This window comes from Coptis chinensis, chromosome 7 (assembly GCF_015680905.1).
Source record: "Coptis chinensis isolate HL-2020 chromosome 7, ASM1568090v1, whole genome shotgun sequence".
Taxonomy (NCBI): domain Eukaryota; kingdom Viridiplantae; phylum Streptophyta; class Magnoliopsida; order Ranunculales; family Ranunculaceae; genus Coptis; species Coptis chinensis.
The window spans coordinates 22,275,434-22,299,129 of record NC_141462.1 but is presented as its reverse complement, the minus strand read 5'-3'; the positions used below and the strand labels follow the sequence as shown (position 1 = coordinate 22,299,129).

General features: G+C 40.1%; 1 protein-coding gene across 1 annotated transcript; it reads right to left on the bottom strand.

The window, feature by feature from the left end:
* Positions 1-3,080: 3,080 nt before the first annotated feature.
* Positions 3,081-5,344, bottom strand: LOC147486629 (uncharacterized). Its single transcript, XM_086573794.1, has 2 exons — positions 4,809-5,344; positions 3,081-3,150 (listed from the first exon to the last, which is right to left on the bottom strand). Exons 1-2 carry the CDS (start codon positions 5,342-5,344, stop codon positions 3,081-3,083), a joined length of 606 nt encoding a protein of 201 aa, XP_086429920.1.
* Between the last annotated feature and the right edge of the window lie 18,352 nt (positions 5,345-23,696).

Genomic DNA, 23,696 nt, shown 5'->3' with positions numbered 1-23,696 from the left:
TTACATAGCCCCCTTTTTTATCCGTTCTGTGGACAGCGGTTGCGTGGGATAAGAACGGTTTAAAAAGTAAAGTTTGAAGGCACGTGTCTGACAGCTGTTTTGTTTTGAATTTAGGTTTTGGAGAATGTGCGGGAACTATTGGGCTAGATTCGTGGGCCCGGATTTACGGCAATTTGTGGGCGAGTAATGATTTAAGTTTTGGGAACACGAAATGTTTTGATTGTCTTGAGGTATTTGGCAGTTGACTTGTAGAAGATTTTTGTTTGATCACTTTTCAACCAAAGGAAAAAAATAGTCTGGAGTGAAAGAGAAAGAAAGAAGTAAAAAAAACTTCTCGTCCTTCTTGAATCAGGTTCGTCTTTCCACTTTAAAATTTTGAGTTTTCTTTCTTTCTTTAATTGTGTCATGTCTATGACTAGTGATAGTGTAAGTGGTGAGGTTGAAGTTGGTAAATGGAGAGAGAGAACTGTAAGTGAAGAAAGTGAGGAGAGGGTTTGTAGTGGTGATGAGGCTTCGTCGTCCTCCTCGTTGGAGACGGTGGATGAGAGGAAGCCTAAGTCGGCGAATTGTTATGCTGCTTTGAGGAGGGAGTTTGGTTGGGTGAAATCCGACCTGGTCATGTACGATCTGGCTGGGGAGAAGAATTTGTATACTAACAACTACATTCCTTGGGGTGGAGGAGTAGTTGTTTGTTATGGGCAGTTGAAGGTTGGGATGAGGTTGCCCTTTTCCCGTCTTACTGTGGAGGTGTTAAACTTTTTGGGGAAAGCCCCTTGTCAGCTCGTGGGGAATAGTTGGAGGGTTCTCCATGTGTTGAACTTGTTAAATGACAGGGGCTACAATATCTGTTTAAATGATGTGATTGAGCACTTTGTTTTTAGGAGATCATGTTTATAAGGGGAAGTCTCCTGTTATTGTGGGGGTGAGCAAGGAGGACTGGAGTCGTAGGCCGTTATTGGCTGCGGGTAGATATTGTCCTCTTGGCTTGGAGATTGATAAACGTGTTGTACAATCTCGTGGTAGGTCGTTGGTTGTAGGTCGTAATGTGTGTGCTTTATATTATAATTTGGACGTTTTGATTTATTGTTGGATTTGTTTTTGCAGAGGTTTCTATCCCTTCTCGTACGAAGAACGGTGTGATTGAAAGGTTTGCTTGTTTGAGTTTGGAAGATAAGCAGGCTTTGCTGGGTGAGGTTGCACATTACTTTAAGAGGCGTGGGGGGAAGAAAATCAATCGTAAGAGGCTGGAGCAGAAGGCTAGGGCTCTCAAGGTGGTGGCTGAACTTTCTGATTCTAGCTCAGAATCTGCCATGGAGAGGGAGAGTCACAAGAAAGCACCTATTTCTGAAGTGAAACGGAGTGGAGGTGCTGGTGACAGCCGTTCTGGTGGAGCTAGGACGTCTGGTGGGGTCGCTGAACACCATTCTAGAGCGGTGAGGGCGGCTGGAGGGGTGGCGCCTTCCAGACGTCCTAAGTTAGGGTGACGTAAATCGTTTGCTATCTCAACGTTCTGAGTTGGGTGATGCAAATTGTTTGGCACCCCAACGTTATGAGTTGGGGGGTGGAGGGCGTTCTGCGTCCAACCGCTTCTCCTCTGGTGATGCAGATCGTTCTGCATCCAACTGCTTTTCCTCTAGAGATGCTGGTGCTGGAAGTGCTGGTGGTGCTGCAAGTGGTAGTGCTGGTGGGGAGGGTGATGCTCCCATTTCGTTCCGGAAGCCTAATATAAAAAGGCGTTTCGAAGTGGTTGAGTCAGAGGGGGTTAAGAAGACCCGAAGTTGGTCTGGAGATCGACCTGGTGCTGTTGTAGGTCGTTCGTCTTCAGGTCGGGCTCCTCTTGAGAAGATGTGCCTGATTGATGTGGCTGCTGATGTTGGGGCGGTTGAGGCTTGAGGTAAGGAGAAAGTTGGTGATGCTGAGCCTGTTATTGAGCAGGGCAAGGGATCAGGAAGTACGGACCCCCGTAAAAAGAGTGATAGTGACGTCCTTGATAGACTGGTTATGTATGAGGACCCCTACAGTCTGCTACCGAAGTTTGTTGTGAAGGGTGACTGTAGCTTTAAGTCTCCTTCGGTTGGTGGGGCGTTGTTGGAGAGTATTGCGCTTGTCGGGGATAGGTGTAAGCTAGATGGTAAGGGTTTGGATGTGAACTTTGTGGAAATGGAACGGTCGTTGTGTTTTGTGAGTATTCTTCCATTCTGAGCTCGCTCTTTTTTGGTTTTGTTGATTTTGATCCCTTATAATGCCTACATTTGTTGTCTTGTTTGTTAGGTTCTGGCGATGTATCGGAAGCTGAAGGATATGGCGTCTATCTCCGACCGTTATAAGAAGGAGTTGGATGACAGCAAGCAAGCTTGTAGCCTACCGGTGGTGGCGAACAAAGAAGTGGAGAGAACGGAGGTTGCAGGGCTGAGGGATCAGGTGCAACAACTTGGTGGTAAAGTGGCTCTGTTGCAACCCGCTGTGGATTCCGCAAAGTTGGAGGTTCAGCAATGGGTTAACGAGTGTAAGAGGCTGCACTCCGTTACTGAATAAGCTGAGACTGCATACAATGACTTGGTGGATAGGGTGGAGAGTGGTGATGAGTACGTGTTGTTGGATGATTATCTTGAGGTATTGGATAAGTATGATCGCCTTAAGATGTCTATTGAAAGTGGGGCTGCAACAATGTCTCCAACAGATGTTGGTGTAGATGCTAATAGACCATCTGATCTGCCATCTGACCAAGTCGTTATGCCAACGGTTGCTCCAGCTATTCCTTCTGTTGTTTCTGAAGTTAATGTTGATCAAGCTACCAGTTTTGGTGTTGCAGAGGGCGTTGATCTGGACCTTTTGAATGTGGATACTCTCTTTGTTTGAATTAATTCTGGACGTCTTGTGCTTGTCTTTGGGTTGGGAGGTCTTTGAATGTCTTGTTCTTGGGTTGGGGGGTCTATGAGTAATACTTAAACAGCTTTTGTTCTTGATACATATACAATATATATATTTTTTTATAGGGATACTCAGGTCCTTTTCCTAGGATAACCTGGGGGCCTTGGTATCTAACAAATTTTGTATTGAAGTAGAAATATCTAAATTACTTACTTGTTGAAGTTGGCTTGAAGTATGCATGTTGTTGCTTTTGTTGCTACTGATTTGTTGTTTGACGACCTGTGCTGCATAATGTTAGTCCTGATGTACTGCTTGATTTTGCTAGGTCGTCTTTAAGGCACAGGTCGTAGAGCGTTTGGAGTACGACCTAATGTCTTTGCGTAGTTGGCACGTAGGCTTCGTCTTGTGTCAGGTATACGTCTTGATTCGTTCCTTTTGGGGGAACTCCTGATTGATATAATTAGCCTTTGAGTGGCCATTATATTTGAGTTTGACTTAAACCCTTTGTGAGGTCGTAAGTTGACTTGGGGTCCTTTTGGGGGTTCCCTAGATTGGATTTGTCTGATAATTGGCCTTTGAGTGGCAATTACAGTTGAACCATACCTAACCCTGGTGTTGGTGTTAGGTTGGTTTAGGGTCCTTTTGGGGGATCTTGATTTGAATTGAATGAACTTAACCACTGCGTGGCTGTGGTTGTTGAGTCGTTCTTAACTCCATCTTTGATATCTGACCTGACATTGTGATGTCTTAGGTCGGGTTGCGTAGTGAGAAATGCAAGGTGCTCATGTATTGCAAAAATGATAGCTGCACTCAACAATATTGATGAGATTTCATTCATATTGACTTATGTACTTGGAGAAAAACTTATTGATAAAAGCGCTTGAGGAGAGCTGTATTCCAAGGTCGGGGAAGCCTATCACCGAGTTGGGTTTTGATCCAGTATGCGCCATTTCCAACGACTTTGTCAACAATGTAGGGCCCTCCCATGTTGGGTCGAGCTTGGCTTGTGCTAAAGTCTTTTTGAGGACTAGGTCGCCAGCTTGGAAAGATCTTGGGACGACCCTCTTGTTGTAAGAACGTTGGATTGTTTGGTGGTACCAAGCTAGGGATATTGCGGCAGCTTCTCTACGTTCTTCTAAGAGATCCACTTCTTTTGTCAAGATGTTGTCATTGACTCATGATTCAACAATGTCAGAACGTGTAGTTGTGATTGTGAGTTCTGATGGTATCCCTACTTCGTTCCAAAGCAAAGTGTGAAGGGAGATTCATTTGTACTGGATCTAGCTGTTGTTCTGTATGCCCATAGAATATTTTCTAGTTGCTCTGGCCATTGGTTTTTCTTGCTCTCCAGCTTCTTTTGGAGGTTCTCTTTGATGGCCTTGTTAGTGGACTCTGCTTGGCCATTGCTTTGTGCATATCTAGGTGTAGAAAATGCTTGAGTGATGCTCCATTTTTGTAGAAAATCCTTGACTTGAGTTCCAACAAATTGTGTTCCGTTGTCCATGACTAGGGTGTAGGGTAGACCAAATCTAGTGATGATATTAGTCCAGATGAAGTTGATTACGTTGACTTCCTTGACTTGGACTAGTGGGATTGCTTCAACCCACTTGGTGAAGTAATCTGTGGCTGCTAGGATGTATTTGAGCCCTGATTTCTTTTGCGGGATGGATGGTCCCATGATGTCTAGCCCCCACATATGGAACGGCCATAGGCTGGCTATGTTGATCAATTCCCTTGCTGGACTTAGGTGATTGTGGCCAAAAGTTTGACATTGGAGGCATTTAAGAACGTACCTTTTTGCCTCGATATACATGCCTGGCCAATAATATTCTTGGGCGATTGCTTTGTGTGCCAGTGATCTTGTTCCTGCGTGGTTGCCACATTCACCTTTGTGGATTTTGTCGAAAATGAGTTGTCCCTCCCTTGGAGTTATGCACCTTAGGAGGGGTCCTCCAGCAGATTTGCGGAACAGTCTTCCATTGATCACTGTGTATCTTGGGGCTCGGAGTTGGATTGCATGAGCATGCTTTGCTTCTGATGGGATCTCACCATGTAAGATGAACTTGAGGAATGGGCCTATCCAAGATTGGCTGATTTCTTCTTCAGATGAGGGTTGGAAATCTGTTAGGCTGTTGATACTTTCTTTATGGTACGCAGGTCGTTCCAGAATGTCAATGTAGACTGTGGTTGGACATGCCTCTTGTGTTTTGGAGGCTAGGAAAGCCAAGCTGTTTGCATATCTGTTGTCCTCTCGAGGAATATGATCTAAGGAGAATGTTTTGAACGAACTGATTATGTCATAAACGACTTGAGCATACTTTGCCAAGTTTGCTCCGTTTGTGACATATTCTTTTGTGATCTGCTTGACGATTAGCTGGGAATCACTATAAGCTTTAAGCTTTGATATTTGTAGTTGCTGTGCCATTCGGAGCCCTGTGCTCAACGCTTCGTATTCTGCTTCGTTGTTGGACATTGCGAAATCAATTTTTATTGATTTATGTAGCTGGGCTCCCTCTGGTAAAGTTAATACAGCCCCCAGTCCACTGCCACTGTTATTGCATGCGCCATTTACGTGGAGGTGCCATGTGTCTGGGGTGGCTTGTTGATGGAGTGATGTGATTGGCTCGGGTTCCTAGTTGATATCTTGGACAGGGAAATCTGCCAAGAACTCAGCAACGACCTGGCCTTTGCGAGAGGTTCTAGGAACGAACTCGATGTGATGTTCTCCTAGTTCTTCAGCCCATTTGGCCATGCGGGCTGTTTTGTTGCTAGAACTCAATACCTGTTTAATGGGTACGTCAGTGATGACCTTGATGCTGTGAAGATGGAAGTGAGGTCGAACTTCCGAGCTAAGTAGAGTAAAGAAAACATTGCTTTCTCTATTAGGGAATAGTACTTTTCTGCATCTGCCAACGTCTTGCTGGTGAAGTAGACCGACTTCTCGACTCTATCATGCTCTCGAAAGAGAACTGAGCTGATTGCGAAGTCGGTCGTTGCAACGTACAACCCTAGTGTTTCTCCTTCTTCTGGTTTGGACAGGACGGGTGGAGTTGATAAATAGGCTTTCAGGTCGGTGAAGGCTTTGTGGCACTCGTCTTGTCCAAGTGAAAGTTGCTCCCTTTTTGAGTATTTGTAGGAATGGTCTGTATTTGTCAGATGCTCTTGAGATGAACCTGTTGAGGGCTGAAACCATGTCAGATAACTTGTAAATTTGTTGCTTTGTTGTTGGTTCTAGCATTTCAAGGAGAGATCGTATCTGTTCTGGATTTGCTTCAATGCGTCTTTGTGAGACGAGGTAACCTAAGAACTTCCCTGAGGCTACTCCAAATACGTATTTGGCTGGGTTGAGCCTCATCTTGTTTTGGCGAAGTCGTTCAAAAGCCTCCTGTAGGTGGGAGATGTGATCACCTGCCTTTTCACTTTTGACCACCATGTCGTCTATGTATACTTCCATAGTGTCTCCTAACAAGTCTTTGAACATTTTTGTGACAAGTCTTTGGTAGGTCACTCCTGCGTTCTTCAAGCCGAAAGGTAGGACGTTGTAGCAGAACGTACCTTGCTCCGTTATGAAGGGCGTCTTTTCCTGATCTTCCTCTGCTAGTGGTATTTGGTTGTATCCACTGTATGTGTCCATAAATGACAAAAGCTCATGGCCGCAAGTTTGATCTACCAATATGTCGATTCTTGGTAGGGGGAAGCTGTCCTTTGGGCAGTGCTTGTTGACGTTGGTGAAATCTATGCAGAGTCATACCTGGCCATTCTTCTTTGGAACGGCTACTATGTTAGCAAGCCAGGTCGGGTACTCAACTTCTCTGATGAATCCCACATTTTTGAGCTTTTCTATCTCTTCGTTGATGGCTTTTTGAAACTTGAGTGCTAGCTTCCTAGGTCGTTGTTTGATAGGCTTGATGGTTGGATCTACATTTAACTTGTGGGAAGTGACCTGAGGGTCGATTCCTGGCATATCGATATATGACCAAGCAAAAACATCTTTATTGAGAGATAGAAATTTGACAAGCTGCTCCTTGAGCTTGGGGTCTAAGTCAGCCCCTACATATACAAATTTTGGGTCATCAGTTGTGCCAAAATTGACTTTTTCTCCTGGTTCTATTTGAGCTTGTTTTCCTTTGAGCTTTTCTGATGCCGCTGCTGGAGGGCTGGATGTTTGAGGATACTGCCTCTTTGGAATGTCCTTGGTTTTGACGACCTGAGGTTTGGGTGAGGTCGTAGTGCTGACCTGATTGCATCGGTGAGCTTCTAGTTGGTTGCTTCTGAGCTCCATGATGCCTCTGGGATTAGGATATCGTAGGACCTGGTGTAGGGTTGATAGAATAGCTTGAATTTTGTGGATCCAACAGTGTCCTAGAATGGTAGTGTAGGACGACCTGACATTGATAACACTGAAGCGTGTTGTTGTTTTGACCATGTCATTTTTTTCGCCAATGGAGATTGGTAGGATTACGTCTCCGATGGCATCTATATGATCTCCGTTGAACCCATAGAGCGGTGCATTAGACTCTATCATCACCGAGTCTGGCAGGTGCATGTCTTTGTAAGTTTGATAGAACAGTATGTCGCATGAGCTCCTTGGATCGATGAGGACTCTTTTGACCGTCCAACCATTGATCTTGACGTGCACTACCAAGGCATCATTGTGAGGTAGGCATACCTTGTCTAGATCTTCTTTTGTGAATGAAATTGCTGTTGTCTTCTTAGGGTTGATCATCTCGACTTTGTGTGAGAGATGGTAGATTTCTTGGATTGCTCCCACTCTTCTGTGCTTCTCCCGACCTATGGTTTCGTCATTTGAGGTGTCTGTAATCATGTTGATTACTTTATCCTCATCTTGGTCGGAGGAGTGCTGTCTCCTGTTGTGCCTTGACCGACACGAGACTTAGATCGCCCTCTGATTGATCCTCGCTTCGCTTCTTTGGCGTCGCTTTATTGTTGTGGCTCCTCGCTTCGCGTGGCATTTGGCATCCGCCCTTGGCCTCGACGCTCGCAAGAACTCTTTTAATTTGCCTTCCTCCACTAGGTCTTGGAGGCAGTGCTTGAGGCTCCAGCAATCATTGGTATCGTGGTGGTGGAGTTTGTGGAAATGACAGTATGGACGCTCTGGTATGGCTATTATCTTGTTGATGTTTGGTTTGAAGTATGGCGCTGTGTAGATCTTCTTCATGATTTGACTTGGCATCCTAGACAAGTTGGAGAATTCCCTCTTTGTGTATGAGGGTTTGCTGGCATTGGATCTCTTGTTGTTGTTGGTGTTGTTGTTGTTTGAATATTGCTTGCTTTCCTTGGGATCTGGCTCGTTGCTGACTGCAAGGACCTCTTTGCCTTTGCACTTCACCATCCACTATTCGTACTTGATGTATTTGTCGACTCTGTGATACAGGTCGGTTGAGGTGTCTGGCTTGTTGAGCATGAGGGACCTTGCTAGGTCAGAGTTGTCCAGGAGGACGTTTGTGAATGCAGAAATTGCAAAACCGTCACTGAGTCCTGACTCCAGGAGTAGGTCCTTCTTAAAACGTCCTAGAAAGGCTCGGATAGTTTCGCCATAAGCTTGCTTGAGCTGGAACAGGAGTCCGTCGGGCGATTTTTTTCTCGTTGTGGACCGATTTACGCTACTTAACGCCGGCAAAGGCCGCCGGTTGTTAATCGAATCTGGAGGGAGTGTGTAGAACCAGTCTATTGCTTCGTCCTTTAAACTGGCTGGAAAAAGTTTGCACTTCAGGTAGTCGTAGTCAGGATGGCTGTATAGTGCTAGGATTTGGTTGAAGCGGGCTACGTGCTCGCCTGGGAAGGAGGCACCGTCGTACAATGGGAACTTTGGTTGAATGAACTCTGAAGGAGGTTGTTTGACTCTGATATCTTGGATGAATGGTGATGCTTTGTGTGATGTCTAAGAACACTTTTCTTAAGTATTCTAAGATCACACAATCTTACTAATGAATCAGAATGAATGAGAAGAGTGAATGAAGAAGATGAATTGAATCAAAGTTTTATTGATTGGCAATAAATGTTTACAATCTCTCTTTCTCTGTTTCTCTCTTCTATTTTTATAGTTTTTTAGAATCTGGATTGAATGAAAACATGAATCCCTTTCTGATGCTCTTATAGTCTTTATAAAGTGTCCTCATTTGGCCTGGACCCAGTCAATCTTTGACACGTGTCCCTTGCCTTTCTTTCTTGTTTCCCGCTTTCTACCTGCAACATAATTTGAACACCCACGAGATTTAAAATATCTCGAGATTTAAAATATCTCGAGATTTAAATCCCTTTATTTATGCCAATATCTCGAGTTTTAAAATATCAAAATGAACATGTTTATAGGTACGATATTTGCCTACTACATCGCCCCCTCTCGAAATTTTGAAATTTCCTTTGAAATTTCAACTTTTCGAGAAGCAATTATACCAAATAACGGATATGAAAACTATCGGGCCCAAACAAACACCCGATTCAATATTTCAAAAAATATAAATTTAAACCTCTTTAGCTTCTTCAGTACACTTCCCAAACACATAATCTCTTTAGCTTCTTCAGTATGCCTCCAAACACCTAAAAAAAAAAATTCTGGTTTTCTTCTTCTTCAACTTTCCAGAACTTATCTCTCTTGCAATCCATAAAGTATGCTCTTTCATCCTGCACTTTATTAATCTTTCTAACACATGCATTGATATACTTGTTTTAGTAATAATAAATACGATATTTTATCTTAGCTTTATTTGTTTACATCTGAATCACTTAATTTTGCATGTCTGCGTGTACTAATGCTTATGTAATGACATATATTACTACCTTGAACTTCTAAATATATAAAAGTTTGAATCTTTTTATTCCTACCTTAGTGTTTATCTTTTTATTTGTTCTGGCTTTACTATCGGCATGTATCATAATATTTCCTATATTACTTTATTCCGATATAACTATATTCATCTGTATCTCCAATGACTTATATCGACTTTGCCGATACTACAATATCATGCAACTAATAACATTATAAATATTGAAGTGCCGATATTAAAAATACCTTTGTCCTTCCTTCTTTGTGTATAGTCATTTCAATGGCTAGTGAATATATCATCTCTGATGCTAGTCTCCCTTCTGAGGGTACCATCTCGGATAGCATTCTTTCTGACGATATAATTCCTGACGATAAACCTTTCAGTCACAACTTCGCTTCGACTTCGAACAATAACTCTCGGCCCCATATTACATGGGACCTATCTTATGTTGTAGAAGGTATTCCATGCCATCCTTTTGCAACCACTGATTCTGAATCTGAACGTGATACCATAGAAGATACCATCCGATGGAGAACTGGCCTTTGCAATTTCTTTATTAAACGACCCAATCTATCGTTAGTTCAAACTGCCTATCAAATTCCCTCTTCACTTTATCTACAACATTATGCTGGTAGTCGGGCTTTTACTCAATGCCAGAGCAGTACCAAGAATGGAATCATTATTACTGTCGGCCAACTCGCTGTTGGTCTGAGATTTCCTCTATCCACCCTTGATAGTGAAGTACTGAACCATTTAGATATTTCTCCTGGTCAGGGCACTGGTAACTTCTGGAGGCTGATGTTTGTATGTAATTATTATAACAACCACCTTTCTCTCGATAAATATGCTGCTAACTATATTAGGTTATCCGATATTCTTATGCACTATAGATTCTGTGAAAAGATTATCGGATACTTTTATCCCAAAAAACATACCCATCGAAACATTAAGGGTATTCTTAGAAAAAACCACAATAGGGACAAACAGTGGACCCAGTATCCTATTGTTGTTTTAGGTAACTGGGAAAGTTCCGATAGCCCAGCAAATCCCCCTTTGAAACATCAAGTCTTCAACCCCACAGGTATGTCCTCCCCTTTCCTTTGTTTTCCTTCTTTAGCCCTCCGAACCCCTTATCTAATTTCATTCTCATTTGCGTCTTTTCAGTACTTCTACCTGATTTTGCCAAAGCTCATGGTAATTCCGACAGAGTACTGAAGGCTTTAGGAAGGAACTGAAGCCGATGTTGATATAAAAATAGGTGCCGATAAAGAAGGGAATCCCAAAGTTATTGTTCATCTACCCGATATCTCCCACTATCGGGCACCTCTTTACGTTCTCAAACATCGAGCTCTTCAAAAAATGGGTCAGTCGCCAACTCCCCCTCAATCTCCTTTAAATGATTCCTTAGACGATCTACCCTTTATTATATCCTCCTTTGCTTTGCACGAATTGCCTCCTACACTTCCCAAAAGCTTCTACGATTATCTAGACAACACTTGTACCATGACTCCCAATCTTTTCCCTGATATTAAAAAAGAAGTTCCTGAGTTTTATGAATATCCGATATTGCAAAATATATTTAATCAACATCTTTTATTGTACACAGATATGGCTCCTCGAATGCCGATGAATGCCAACGCTGGTTGTTATTTATCTGAGAAAGGGAAAAAGAAAACACCGAATCCCTCCTCCAAACCCCCTGCTGCTGATAAACATCCTGCTCTCCCTTCCATCCCTACTAATCCTCCTAATGTTCCTAAAAATCATCCTCCCTCTGCATCCCAACCCAATACCACCATTCCCCCTCCAACTACTAATGTTTCTTCTAAAAAAAGAAAAACTCACTCATGGGGTGAAAGTAGTCTTCCCGATGGTCAAAACCTTAACTCCTTTTCGTCAGCCGATGCTCATGAAATTTTCAGACCTGAATTTTACCTTGGTGATGGCAGCCCTATCCCTTTAAATGCCTCTCTTTTCGAAGATACTCATAAGACTGAACTAGGTGTTGCTTTAGCTAGCAGCTCTATTCTTCCGAAAGACAAAATTGCTGCTCTCAATATTGACTCCTCTGAGCAGCTTACCGAGTTTTACGATCATATGGAGAAGGTATTTATATCTTATCTTCTTTTATTTCATATCAATCTTGTCTTTTTACATTGTACTTATCTACTTTGGATGTTTTTATAGGCGAAAGCACTTGCCATGGCTCAATTTGATCTGCTTCATAAGCAAGAATGCGAAATTAGGCATTAGAAAAACTTTGACTACTCAGCGATTAGAATTCGACTGATTATCCCAAGAAAATAATGGGTTCCAGAAGGAAATTTGTCAACTGAAAGCTGCTATGAAGAAACAATTTGAGAAAGCCGAGAAAACGTTATAGGCTAAAGAGGCTGATCATGCCGAACTTGTGAAGAAAATGATTGATGATTTTGCTGCCGAAAGACAGAGAAGTGCAGAAGCCTCTGAAGCTGCCAATGCTGAATTCAATAACATCATGGCAGCTGTTAATTCCCTTGGTGATAAGTTGGATATCTGCAAGCCTTTTGTTCCCCGTAATATCTTTATACAGAACAATATGCTTTCGAATGATGAAGATGAAGATACAGCTACTGTGGCTGATACCACCTCACAGCTTCCACTGATGCTACTCAACCCACTGAGGCCACCTTATCTGATGTTGATGCACTTCTGAACAATCCTCTTTAAACTATCCTCTTTTTGCTCCAAAGTTGTAATTTGCTAACACTATATAGTTCTTGACTGTTCTAAATTCTTAGTTCCATTGATCTTTTGTTTTTGATACTTCACCATTATTTGTAATTTTCCCATACTTGCATTATATCGGCAATACTTAGAATTAAACCAGAAAGAAAATACAATTTTCGATATCCTCAACTAAAATAGTAGTATCGGCGATACTTAGAATTAAACCAGAAAGAAAATACAATTTTCGATATCCTCAACTAAAATAATAGTATCGGCGATACTTAGAATTAAACCAGAAAGAAAATACAATTTTTGATATCCTCAACTAAAATAATAGTATCGGCGATACTTAGAATTAAACTAGTCTGCCAATATACTCTTATCAAAGCACTACCACATTCCTTTATTATCAAATGATCTTCCATGATTCCTTCTCTACGGATATCTTGCTTGATAGCTATGATCTTTTTATGCCTGATATCTGCCCCTGTTTTTGATATCAGGACTTTTTGACAATACGCCTGAAATCAACATTTCTGCTAATCCCAGGACTTTCTTATGCCTGATATCTACCACTGTTTTTTATATCAGGTCTTTTTGATAATATGCCCGATATCAACACGTCTGCCGATGCTAGGACTTCTTATGCCTAATATCAACATTTCTGTCAATATTAGGACTTTTGACAATATGCCTGATACCAACACGTCTGTTGATATCAGGACTTCTTATGCCTAATGTCAACATTTCTATCGACATCAGGACTTCTTATGCCTGATATCTGCCTCTGTTTATGATATCAGGACTTTTTGACAATATGCCTTATATTAACATTTCTGTCAATACCCAGACTTTTTATGCCTGACATCTGCCTCTGTTTCTGATATCATGACTTTTTGACAATACGCCTGATATCAATATTGCTACCAATATCAGGACTTTTTATGCCTGATATCTGCCTCTGTTTCTGATATCATGACTTTTTGACAATATGCTTGATATCAATATTGCTACCAATATCAGGACTTTTTATGCCTGACATCTGCCTCTGTTTCTGATATCAGGACTTTCTGACAATATGCCTGATATCAATATTTCTATTGATACCCAGATTTTTACCACATGCTAACACCATATATATTTATATATATATATAAAAAAAATGAAATTTGAAACTTGAATCCCTTTATATTGAATTGAAAATTCATGCTACACATCTTAATTGCTCATAAAATTTGATAGAAATACCTTTACATTATTGATAGAATACCTTCAGATTACTGACATTCTAAGGTTTTGCTAACACTTTCCCATCAACTTTCTTTAGATAATATGCTCTATTTACTCCCACTTTGTGGACAATGTATGGACCTTCCCAATTCGCCGATAACTTCCCAAAATTTTTCCTTTTGTCGCTGTGGTAACCTCTTTTCAAAGACTAGGTCACCTTCCTGGAAACTTTTTCTTTTACTTTCTTATTAAATGCTTTTTTGAGCTGCCTATGATAAGAATCAAGCCTCATTCTTGCTTACTCCCTTTTGTCTTCTAAATTTAAGATCTCTGCCTGCATCCCTTGATCATTCAACCCTTTTTCTACAAGTATTGTCCTTGATGTCGACACTACCATCTCAGCTGGAGTTACAGCTTCCATCCCATAAGCTAACATAAATGGTGATTCTCTTGTTGCTACTCTAGGGGTTGTTCTGTATGCCCACAACACATTATTTAACTCATCAACCCACAAGCTTTTCTTATCTTCCAGCTTCTTTTTAATGTTGTCCATAATGGTCTTATTCTTTGCTTCTGCCTGCCCATTCCCTTGAGCATAATAAGGTGCCGATGTAAAGTGCTTGATCTGATACGATTCCAAAAAATCTTTCACTTTTCCCCCAATGAATTGAGGTCCATTATCCGATATAATAGCATGTGGCAACCCATATCGGCAAACCACCCTTTCAAACAAAAACCCAATAATATCCTTCTCCTTAACATGCTGCAAAGCTATCGCTTCTACCCACTTAGTGAAATAGTTAGTTACTGCTAAGATGAATCTCTTCTTTCCTCTTCTAGGTACGAGAGGCCCTACAATGTCCATCCCCCATAACATAAACGGCCATGGGTTCGAAACACAATGTAACTGCTCTGCTGGCACATGAATGGCATGTCCATGTTTCTGACACTGACTACACTTTTTTGCATATCGCAAACAATCTCGCCTCATTTGTGGCCAAAAATACCCCTGCCTTGCAATCTTAGAAGCCAACGATCTTCCTGCCGAATGATTGCCACATTCTCCTTCATGCATTTCTGCAATAATTTTCTGAGAATCTTCTACCGATGCACATTTTAAATGTGGTCCCCTTGGATTTTTCTAATATAACTGATCATCTATTAGTAGATATCTTTCAGCTCCTCCTTTTATCCTTCTAGCCTCATTCTTATCTGCTGGCAACATTCCCTGTGATAGTAATAACACATAATTGCTCATCCATGACGCCCCCAGTGTATCTATTTCCATGATCTCTGTGTGTCTTATATTAATACTCGGAATTTGCTGAACCCCTATATGCAACAATCACCTTTCCTCATTTTTGAGCATCACAGCCACATATGCCAATGCATCAGCATGTCGATTCTCACCCCTATCGAGATGCTAAAAAACAATATTCCTAAAATCCTTGAACTTCATCCTCACCAAATTTAGATAATCTATCATGTTATCACATTTTGCTGCATATCCTCCATTGATCTGGCTTACCACCAACTGCGAATCACTGAAAACCGATAAGTCTTTGACATTCAACAATTTAGGCATCTCCAAACCTGTTATTAGAGCCTCGTACTCAGCTTTATTATTAGAAGCGTGAAAACCTAACGTAATTGCTACCTCGATTCTTTGGTTTTCTGGAGTTACCAGCACAGCGCCGATCCCATATCCCTTTTGCCCTGATGACCCATCTACAAAAAGTCTCCATCCCTTTGTTCCTACCCAAGGATCATCCTCATCCATTGCATTATCACTCTCTTGTACCAATAAAAGATTCTCTTCTTCAGCTTTCCATTCTTCATCTTCAGTAGGAAAATCTGCTAAGAAGTCAGCCAAAACTTGGCTTTTCTCCAATATTCTATTTTTATATCAATCCCAAACTCATCAATAAAAACCGACCACTTCGCCATTCTCCCTGACTTAGCTGTCTTAGCTAAAGTTTGCTTCAAAGGAAGATTTGTCATTACTACTACTGAATGGGACTGAAAATAAGGCTTTAACCTTTGAGTAGAATATAAAAGAGCTAATGCATACTTTTCTAACATTGAGTATCGAGTTTCAACTTCAAACATTGTTTTAGATTGAAAATACACAGGCCTCTCAACTCCGTCTTCCACTTTGACTAGTACTGAGCTTATAGCAAAATCCGAGATTGCGAGGTATAAGAATAGCCGTGACGCTTCTTACGGTTTTATCAAAGTTGGTACTTCTTGCGATACTTTTTAACTTTCGGTGAATCTGCGAAGTTCGCATTTGTCATTCCATACAAATTTTATATTCTTCTTCAACAATTTGAATAAAGGTTTACATCTATCAGAAGTTCGAGATATAAACCTATTCAACGCTGCAATTTTGCCTGTAAGCTTTTGAATCTGCTTCCTTGTGCTAGGTGATGGCATCTGCTGGATAGCTCGAATCTGATCTGGGTTAACATCAATTCCTCGTTTTGTGACAATATATCCGGGAATTTTCCTGAACTTACCCCGAAAGTACATTTATCAGGGTTAAGCTTCATATTAAACTGTCGGAATATCTAGAACACCGTATTCAAATCTTGAACATGGTTAGATGCCTTCTTTGATTTGATGACCATATCATCTATATATACTTCCACAATATGTTTAATTAGATGTTTGAACATCTTTTCGACCAACCGCTGATATGTTGCCCCAGCATTCTTCAATCCGAATGGCATTCTAATGAAACAATAAAGATCCCCTTCAACCACGAATGTTGTTTTCAATTGATCTAATATTGACATAACAATCTGAAAATACCCGGAATGACCATCACAAAAACTCAACAATTCAAATCCAATTGTCCTATCCATCAGTTCATCAATTCTAGGCATTGGATAGTAATCCTTCGGGCATTGCTTATTAACATCTGTAAAATCCACACATATACGAACCTTGCCATTCTTTTTCGGAACAACCACAATGTTTGCAACCCATTCTGAATTATCGATCTCTTTAATGATTCCACATTCCAGCATTTTCTGAATTTCATTTTGTACTGCTTGCGTGTACATCGGCCTAACCCTTCTATGACGTTGATGAACTGGGATTGCTCCTTCTCACATATTCAATTTATGGGAACATATCTGAGGGTTAATACCAGGAAGATCAGCCATCGACCAAGCAAATACATCTTTATTCTCCTTTAGAAACTCAATTAAATCACTCTTGATTTCTGAACTCAACTCTATTCCAATGAAAGTGAAACAACTTTCATTGTTTTGTTCAATATTTATCTTCTGCACTTCTTCCATTGTCTTACTTAGGATTATCTCAGACTCTATTTTCGCTTCTGATGTAAACTAAACCTCCTCCTGATGACTTTTACTATCGGACTTTGGAACTGAATTTTCCATTAATTGCTATCTGGCGACTTCCGAGACGCCCCCAGTTTCTACTTGATTTTCTTTCATCATACCCTTCACAGTAACAAAATTGCACTTCTCGAATTCCGACTGGTCTCCTCTTATATCATGTGGTCCATATGCTGTCGGAAATCTGATAACTTGATAAAAAGTGCTCGGAACTGCTCTCATAGCATGTATCCATTTCCTTCCCAAAATAGCATTGTGATCTGAATGATGCTTTATGACTATGAATTTAGTCATAATGGTTTGTGGGCCTGCCCTTACTAGCAATTTGATTTCGCCCGCTGGTCTTGTTGAGGTTCCATTAAAACCATACAAATTAAACTGTGGTTCTTTTAAATGGGATTCATCGAATCCGATACCAGTATATGCTTTCCAAAATAAAATATTTACCGAACTTCCACAATCGACCAATATCTTTTGGACACCATACCCTGATATCCTTAAAGTGATTAGCAAAGCATTATCATGAGGTAACATTACCTTTGATAGATTGTTGGGTACAAACATAATAGCTCCAGGTATACTTGCCGATATGAGAGCAGGGTCTACTGGGATTGGTTCCACATTGACTTCCAGCACCTCTTTGACCGGCCGATATCTTTCGAATTTTGTCCCTTATGATCTTCTTCTGTGGAATAACTCCCTTATATATCATGTTAATCACCCCTAAAGGCTTATCATTCATCACCGCCGCCACCTCTGGTCTGGCATCAGCTCTAAACTCCCTGAGCTTTTCTCTCTCATTAATCGATCCACTTCCCTGAGCAATTGAAGACATTTGTTTGTCTCATGATTCTTCACCTTATGAAAATTACAGAAAGGTTTATCTTCTATCTCCCGAGGTTTATGAGTCGGATGTTGGAAGTAAGGCTCTTTCCCTACCCTTCTCAAAATGTCTTCTAATGTAGTATTAATAGCGATATAATTGGATGGGTCCAACTCTTCTCTTAATGACCTTTCAAACTTTTTCTTTTGTGAAGATTGACCGTCAGCTTTTGAGTAAGAATCATTCACCTTTCTCTTTTCGGATTTATGATGGGTCTCTTCTTTCGCTGAATTGCTTGCCTCAGATACTTGCAACACAGGTTGAATTAAAGCTGATAAAATACCCTCTTCAACTTGCACGTCTTTCTCGGCTTTATCATATAGCTCTGTAAGAGTTTTAATCTCCTTTCGAAGCATATACTTGTGCATATCGGTCGCAGGAATGAGCCCTATCTGAAAGGCCATTACTGCCGTCATTTCAGATTCATCCAAATGTTCTACTAGATGCACCTTTGCCTTGAATCATGACAAGAATCCTTTTAGAGATTCCTTCTTTCCATGCTTTAATTGGAACAAAGCCGATACCTGCTTCGGTTTTACTCGCTGATGGCCATAGTTGGTCAGAAAATTTTCTTCAATCTCCCTATAACTTGATATTGAACCCTCTTGTAAAGAACATAACCACTTCAACGCCTTTCCCTTTAAACTTGAAGAAAAAGATTTGCATAACAATGAATCCAAAAATGCAGTTCCCTTATATATCGAAAACTGATGCCGATATGCGAAAAGATGGTCCATCGGATCCGATGATCCATCATATTGTGTGAACTTAGGTAACTTAAACTTCAGCGGAACAGGCATCAACTCAATACTTTGATGTATCGGATTTCTACTCACATCATCTGCTAACTTTCTTATTGATGATGAAGTCTTCTCGAGCCATTGATTTCCTAGTTGCTTTATCATCATTTCTTGTATCATCTCCTTTGTGATAGGTTGTGGTATCGGAATTTCCGATATTGGAGATACTTCGGCAACTCTTTCCTTTCTTGTTGATTCCTTTCCAGTATAATGACTACCCGACTTCGAACTACATTCCTCCTCGTCTTCCTCATGAAGATCTCTTATTGCATTACTTAAACCTCCCTTCTTCATCTCTTGGTTCTCTTTAAGTAAAACAGCATTCAGTCTTTCCACCTCTTTCAACCTTTTCAATACTTCCTGAAGTGAAACTTCACCCTCAATATTTTCTTCCTGTAACCTCCGACTTACAGAAGTTCTTGTATTCCTTGTATGTGATTGATTATTGTTATCTATTCGCTTACTATTTGCTTTCTTCGTGGGAGCCATTATAATCCACTTTTCACTCCTTTTTCACACTTCTTTCACTTAAATTCAAAGAAACACTTCAGATTCTTGATCAAAGAAAAAGAAAAGAAAAGTTTTTCTTGTCTTCGATGCACAGACGGCGCCAATGTGATGTCTAAGAACACTTTTCTTAAGTATTCTAAGATCACACAATCTTACTAATGAATCAGAATGAATGAGAAGAGTGAATGAAGAAGATGAATTGAATCAAAGTTTTATTGATTGGCAATAAATGTTTACAATCTCTCTTTCTCTCTGTTTCTCTCTCCTGTTTTTACAGTTTTTTAGAATCTGGATTGAATGAAAATATGAATCCCTTTCTGATGCTCTTCTAGTCTTTATATAGTGTCCTCATTTGGCCTGGACCCAGTCAATCTTTGACACGTGTCCCTTGCCTTTTTTCTTGTTTCCTGCTTTCTACCTGCAACATAATTTGAACACCCACGAGATTTACTGAGATATTGGCCTTTATGCCAATATCTCAAGTTTTAAAATATCAAAACGAACATGTTTATAGGTATGATATTTTCCTACTACACTTTGTATATCTCCAGCATCTTCTGAGCGATCTGGATCGCATTGGCTCTTTCGCTTGACTTCTCTAGTTTTTGCGCGAAGTCTTCTAAACGCTGATTGGTGATGTTGGCTAGGGCTGCAACAGTGTTGTGCTCCCCTACTTCTGTGGTGCCATTGTTGGTGTTGGAGTTGGAATTCTCTCACATTGTCTGGTTTTTCTGTTGCAAAGTGATGAAGGCTTCTTGGAGTGTCTTCATCTGGTCTGCCAATGCTTGTAGGTTGGCTCCATTGTGGTTTTGCTGGCCAGCTTCGTGGGCTTGAGAAAAGAGTGGTTGTTCTTTTCTTAAGGAAACGAACCGGCAGATGGCGCCAATGTAGATGTTGGTTATTTTGGGACTACGACCTGATGATTTGTTGGATAGGGAATGGCTGCACTCTTCTTGGGATAAGAGTTGCCTACGTATCAAGTTTCTCAGGGTAAACTTGAATCAAGCCTTACGTAGTTCATCTCTTTCTATTTGTAGATGTGTGTCTAAACCGTTACGGATTGCAAATCCACCTTGTATGCTATCTTGATGATTTTCCATTACTCGGATGTTACAAAGTAAATGAGTCCTTGATTGTTGCGTTGACTGAGCTCCAGGATTGCGATAGTTGATATCTTTCCATGTTTGGTTGTAACTGCTGTTGGTGACGACCTGGGTGTTGGGTCATTGGTATGTTCTGATGTTGTGGGACGAGCTGAGGTAAGGCATTTTACCTTGTGGACACCTGCTTTGTAGTATGGAACGGAGGGTACTTACAGCTTGGAAAGTCAAAAGGGTGTGGTTGAAACTTGTAACATGAAAAAGTCAAAATTGCAATGGTAATCTGGTGTGAAATTTGCAATTCGTACAAATGCAAAGCAAATAAAGTTTCAAGGAACATGGTCATCAGCTGAACAAAGCACTAACGCGTTGAATGCACTAAGCTAAATTGTTTGTATCTACTATACAATGGACTAGTGTTATTTCATTTGTATTACCACGCAGCATTCACAAAATTTACCACCACGTTGTTTATCATAATCTATTAAATCAACAATCACAACCATTCAACTCGGACAGTACAAGATTTTCAAGGTGGTAACAACTGAAGAGACCTGGGCAACAATAGTTCTAAAATCATTGGTAGGATTGTTTGTTGGAATCATCATCTCAATCCCTACACTTGGGAGTTGGGACCAACTTGTAGTACTCTGGAAGTACATTTTCATCTTCATCATCTCAATCCAGGACCACCTTGTATACTCTGAAACTAATTCAACCACAGAATCCAATGTGACCAAACATTTGGAATATGCCCATCTTATAAACACAAGCTCCACAATAACCCACTCTATAACACTCCTATTTTTATTCTCATTTTTAATTAAATATATATAAAGTTAAATAATAATAATAATAATAATAATAATAGATAAAAAAAAAAAGGATAAAGATTAGAAAGAGATAGGGTAAAGAGGATAAACCCCATTCCCTATTTTTAAGGGGTTTTTGAAAAAAAAAAGGGTGTTTACACAGAGAGTTTTAAACAGTGGAGAGGGAGAGGGAGAGTTTTACAAAAAGAAGAAAATTGAGGTTTATTAATGGAGATTTGCTGGCAACAGGAGCGTATCACGAGTGAGTGGATTTTTCTTTTTATTTTTCTTTGATATATATTCGCTTCTACGATCTATTATCGTAATTATTAATGTCTTGTGGTTTGACAAAAGATTGGTTAGAACGGATGATGCAAGTGTTGTTTGATATGGTGTCAATGTTAACAATTAAAATATAATGGGTAATTTCCACGTTGGTTTCCTGTTGGATAATTTCGTATGTATTAATACACTTATCTTGTGTGTACTGAATTTCTCCTCTTAAATTTTGTTAAGGTTTGGTTACTTATATTAACTAGGAATATTTGAGAAGAAGATGAACTGAAAAAGGGTGACCTGAAAAACTACACTGCATAGTCAGAAGTTTCTTACTAGATGGAGGTTAAATTATTATTGGATTGATTTCATATTTAATCTGTAGTTTTATAAAACATTGTAGTCTAACATATTAAAACTTTAAACAGATCCAACGGTTGGATTTCTGTCGAGGCGCGCATAAGCGTGACAGGTCGTAGTGTTTCTACACCAGAAAAACTGCAGTGCGCAGTCTTTTGTTTCTGCTTAGATGGTGACCTTTCCGTACTCGGATTTGTATGAACTTTAATCCATAGTTTCCTGACACACTGTAGTCTTCCATATTAGATTTTTTGATTTATCCAACGGCTTGATATCTGTCGAGGCTTCCATCAGTGGGACTGGTCGTAGTAGAAACTACACCAAAAAACTGATGGGCGCAGTCTTTTGTTTCTGCTTAGATGGTGACCTTTCCTTACTCGGATTTGTATGAAATTTAATCCATAGTTTCTTGACACACTGTAGTCTTCCATATTAGATTTTTTTAGATTTATCCAACGGCTTGATATCTGTCGAGGCTTCCATTAGTGGGACTGGTCGTAGTAGAAACTACACTAGAAACTGATGGGCACAGTCTTTTGTTTCTGCATAGAAGGTGACATTTCCTTACTCGGATTTGTATGAAATTTAATCCATAGTTTCCTAACACATTGTAGTATGTCATATTAGATTTTTAGATTTATCCAACGACTTGATATCTGTCGAGGCTTCCATTAGTGGGACTGGTCGTAGTAGAAACTACACCAGAAAACGGATGGGCACAATCTTTTGTTTCTACTTAGATGGAGGTCAACCTATTATCGGATTGACCTCAAATTTAAATCCGTAGATTCTTGATATCTAGTTAAATGACATATACAAATTTTAGGTAGATCCAATGGTGGGTTGTCTGTCAATGCACGGATTAACAAGGTTGTTAGAATTAGCTAAAGTTTAAAATGGATATAGTTGGGTGGTTACATGATGACATTAAATGGTCAGTGGTTATTATACTTTCGATATATTCTTACTATTGTGGAAATATTGGTGTGGAATGAAAAGATATTTATATGTTTTCTTTTATCGTTATTATTAAAATATTTGGATAATTGGTTAAGAACTACGAAGGCTTGATTCCAATCCTAAAAGATTTGGATATGTAGGCAGCTTTGAACAAAAGTGCAGCCACTATATCTATAATATATATTAGTTTGTGTGATAACTATGTGATTGTGTTAGAAATTACTGTTGTTTTGAGACTACATAAATATATATGTGTGAGATAGAAGTTGTATATGAATATATACTTTAGTATATGTGGATCTGTTTTGGACATTAGTGTGTGTGGACTTGAATTTGGGCTAATGGACTATTTGTTTATGATATTGTGTATATGAGTGTGGTTATGTAAATTGTATTTGTTTGATTATAAGTCTGTTTACATTCAATGATATTTAAGTGCTTGATTTGCCTTGACGCGCGAAAATGACTCTCTGCATGTGTGGTATGTTTTGACATGAGTAATGCTAATACAATTATAAGTGATAATAATGTTTTAATGTGTCGCCCACATCTTTAGAACTCTCCATGCCTAAGGATTTGGTAATGAGATATTATGACTTGTGATGTCATGTGATATATGGGTATTCATTGAATGTGCCATGAATGACCCAATAGTTTGGGCTGCCCTAGAGAGGAACTAAGGTATTTGCCTTGCGGGTTGGTCGTATTCCTTGAATGTACAGGAATATAGGTTTGAGTATTCTTTGAATGTGGCGGGAATAACTCAGGGCATTCATTAAATGTGCCATGAATGGCCCGTTAGTGTTATGATGGGTATTCCTTAAATGTGCCCGAGAATGACTTAAGGTATTCATTGAATGTGCCATGAATGACCTGAGATTTTATGGCCAAAGAAGCTGTGATTATCTGTATGGAAAGCCCAGAGATGGCTGTGACTCACAAGTTACGAGTTTACAAGATGAAAGTATGTTTCTTGGAGGCGATATCCCGCTTGGGACATATGTCTTGTAGTGGTACTCGGTGTGAGTG

Coding starts and splice junctions, on each gene's coding strand:
- LOC147486629 (XM_086573794.1), bottom strand. CDS start 5,344: ATGTCCAACAACGAAGCAGAATACGAAGCGTTGAGCACAGGGCTCCGA. Junction 3,151..4,808: donor GCTGGAGGACCCCTCCTAAG/GTGCATAACTCC, acceptor TATGCAGCACAG/GTCGTCAAACAACAAATCAG.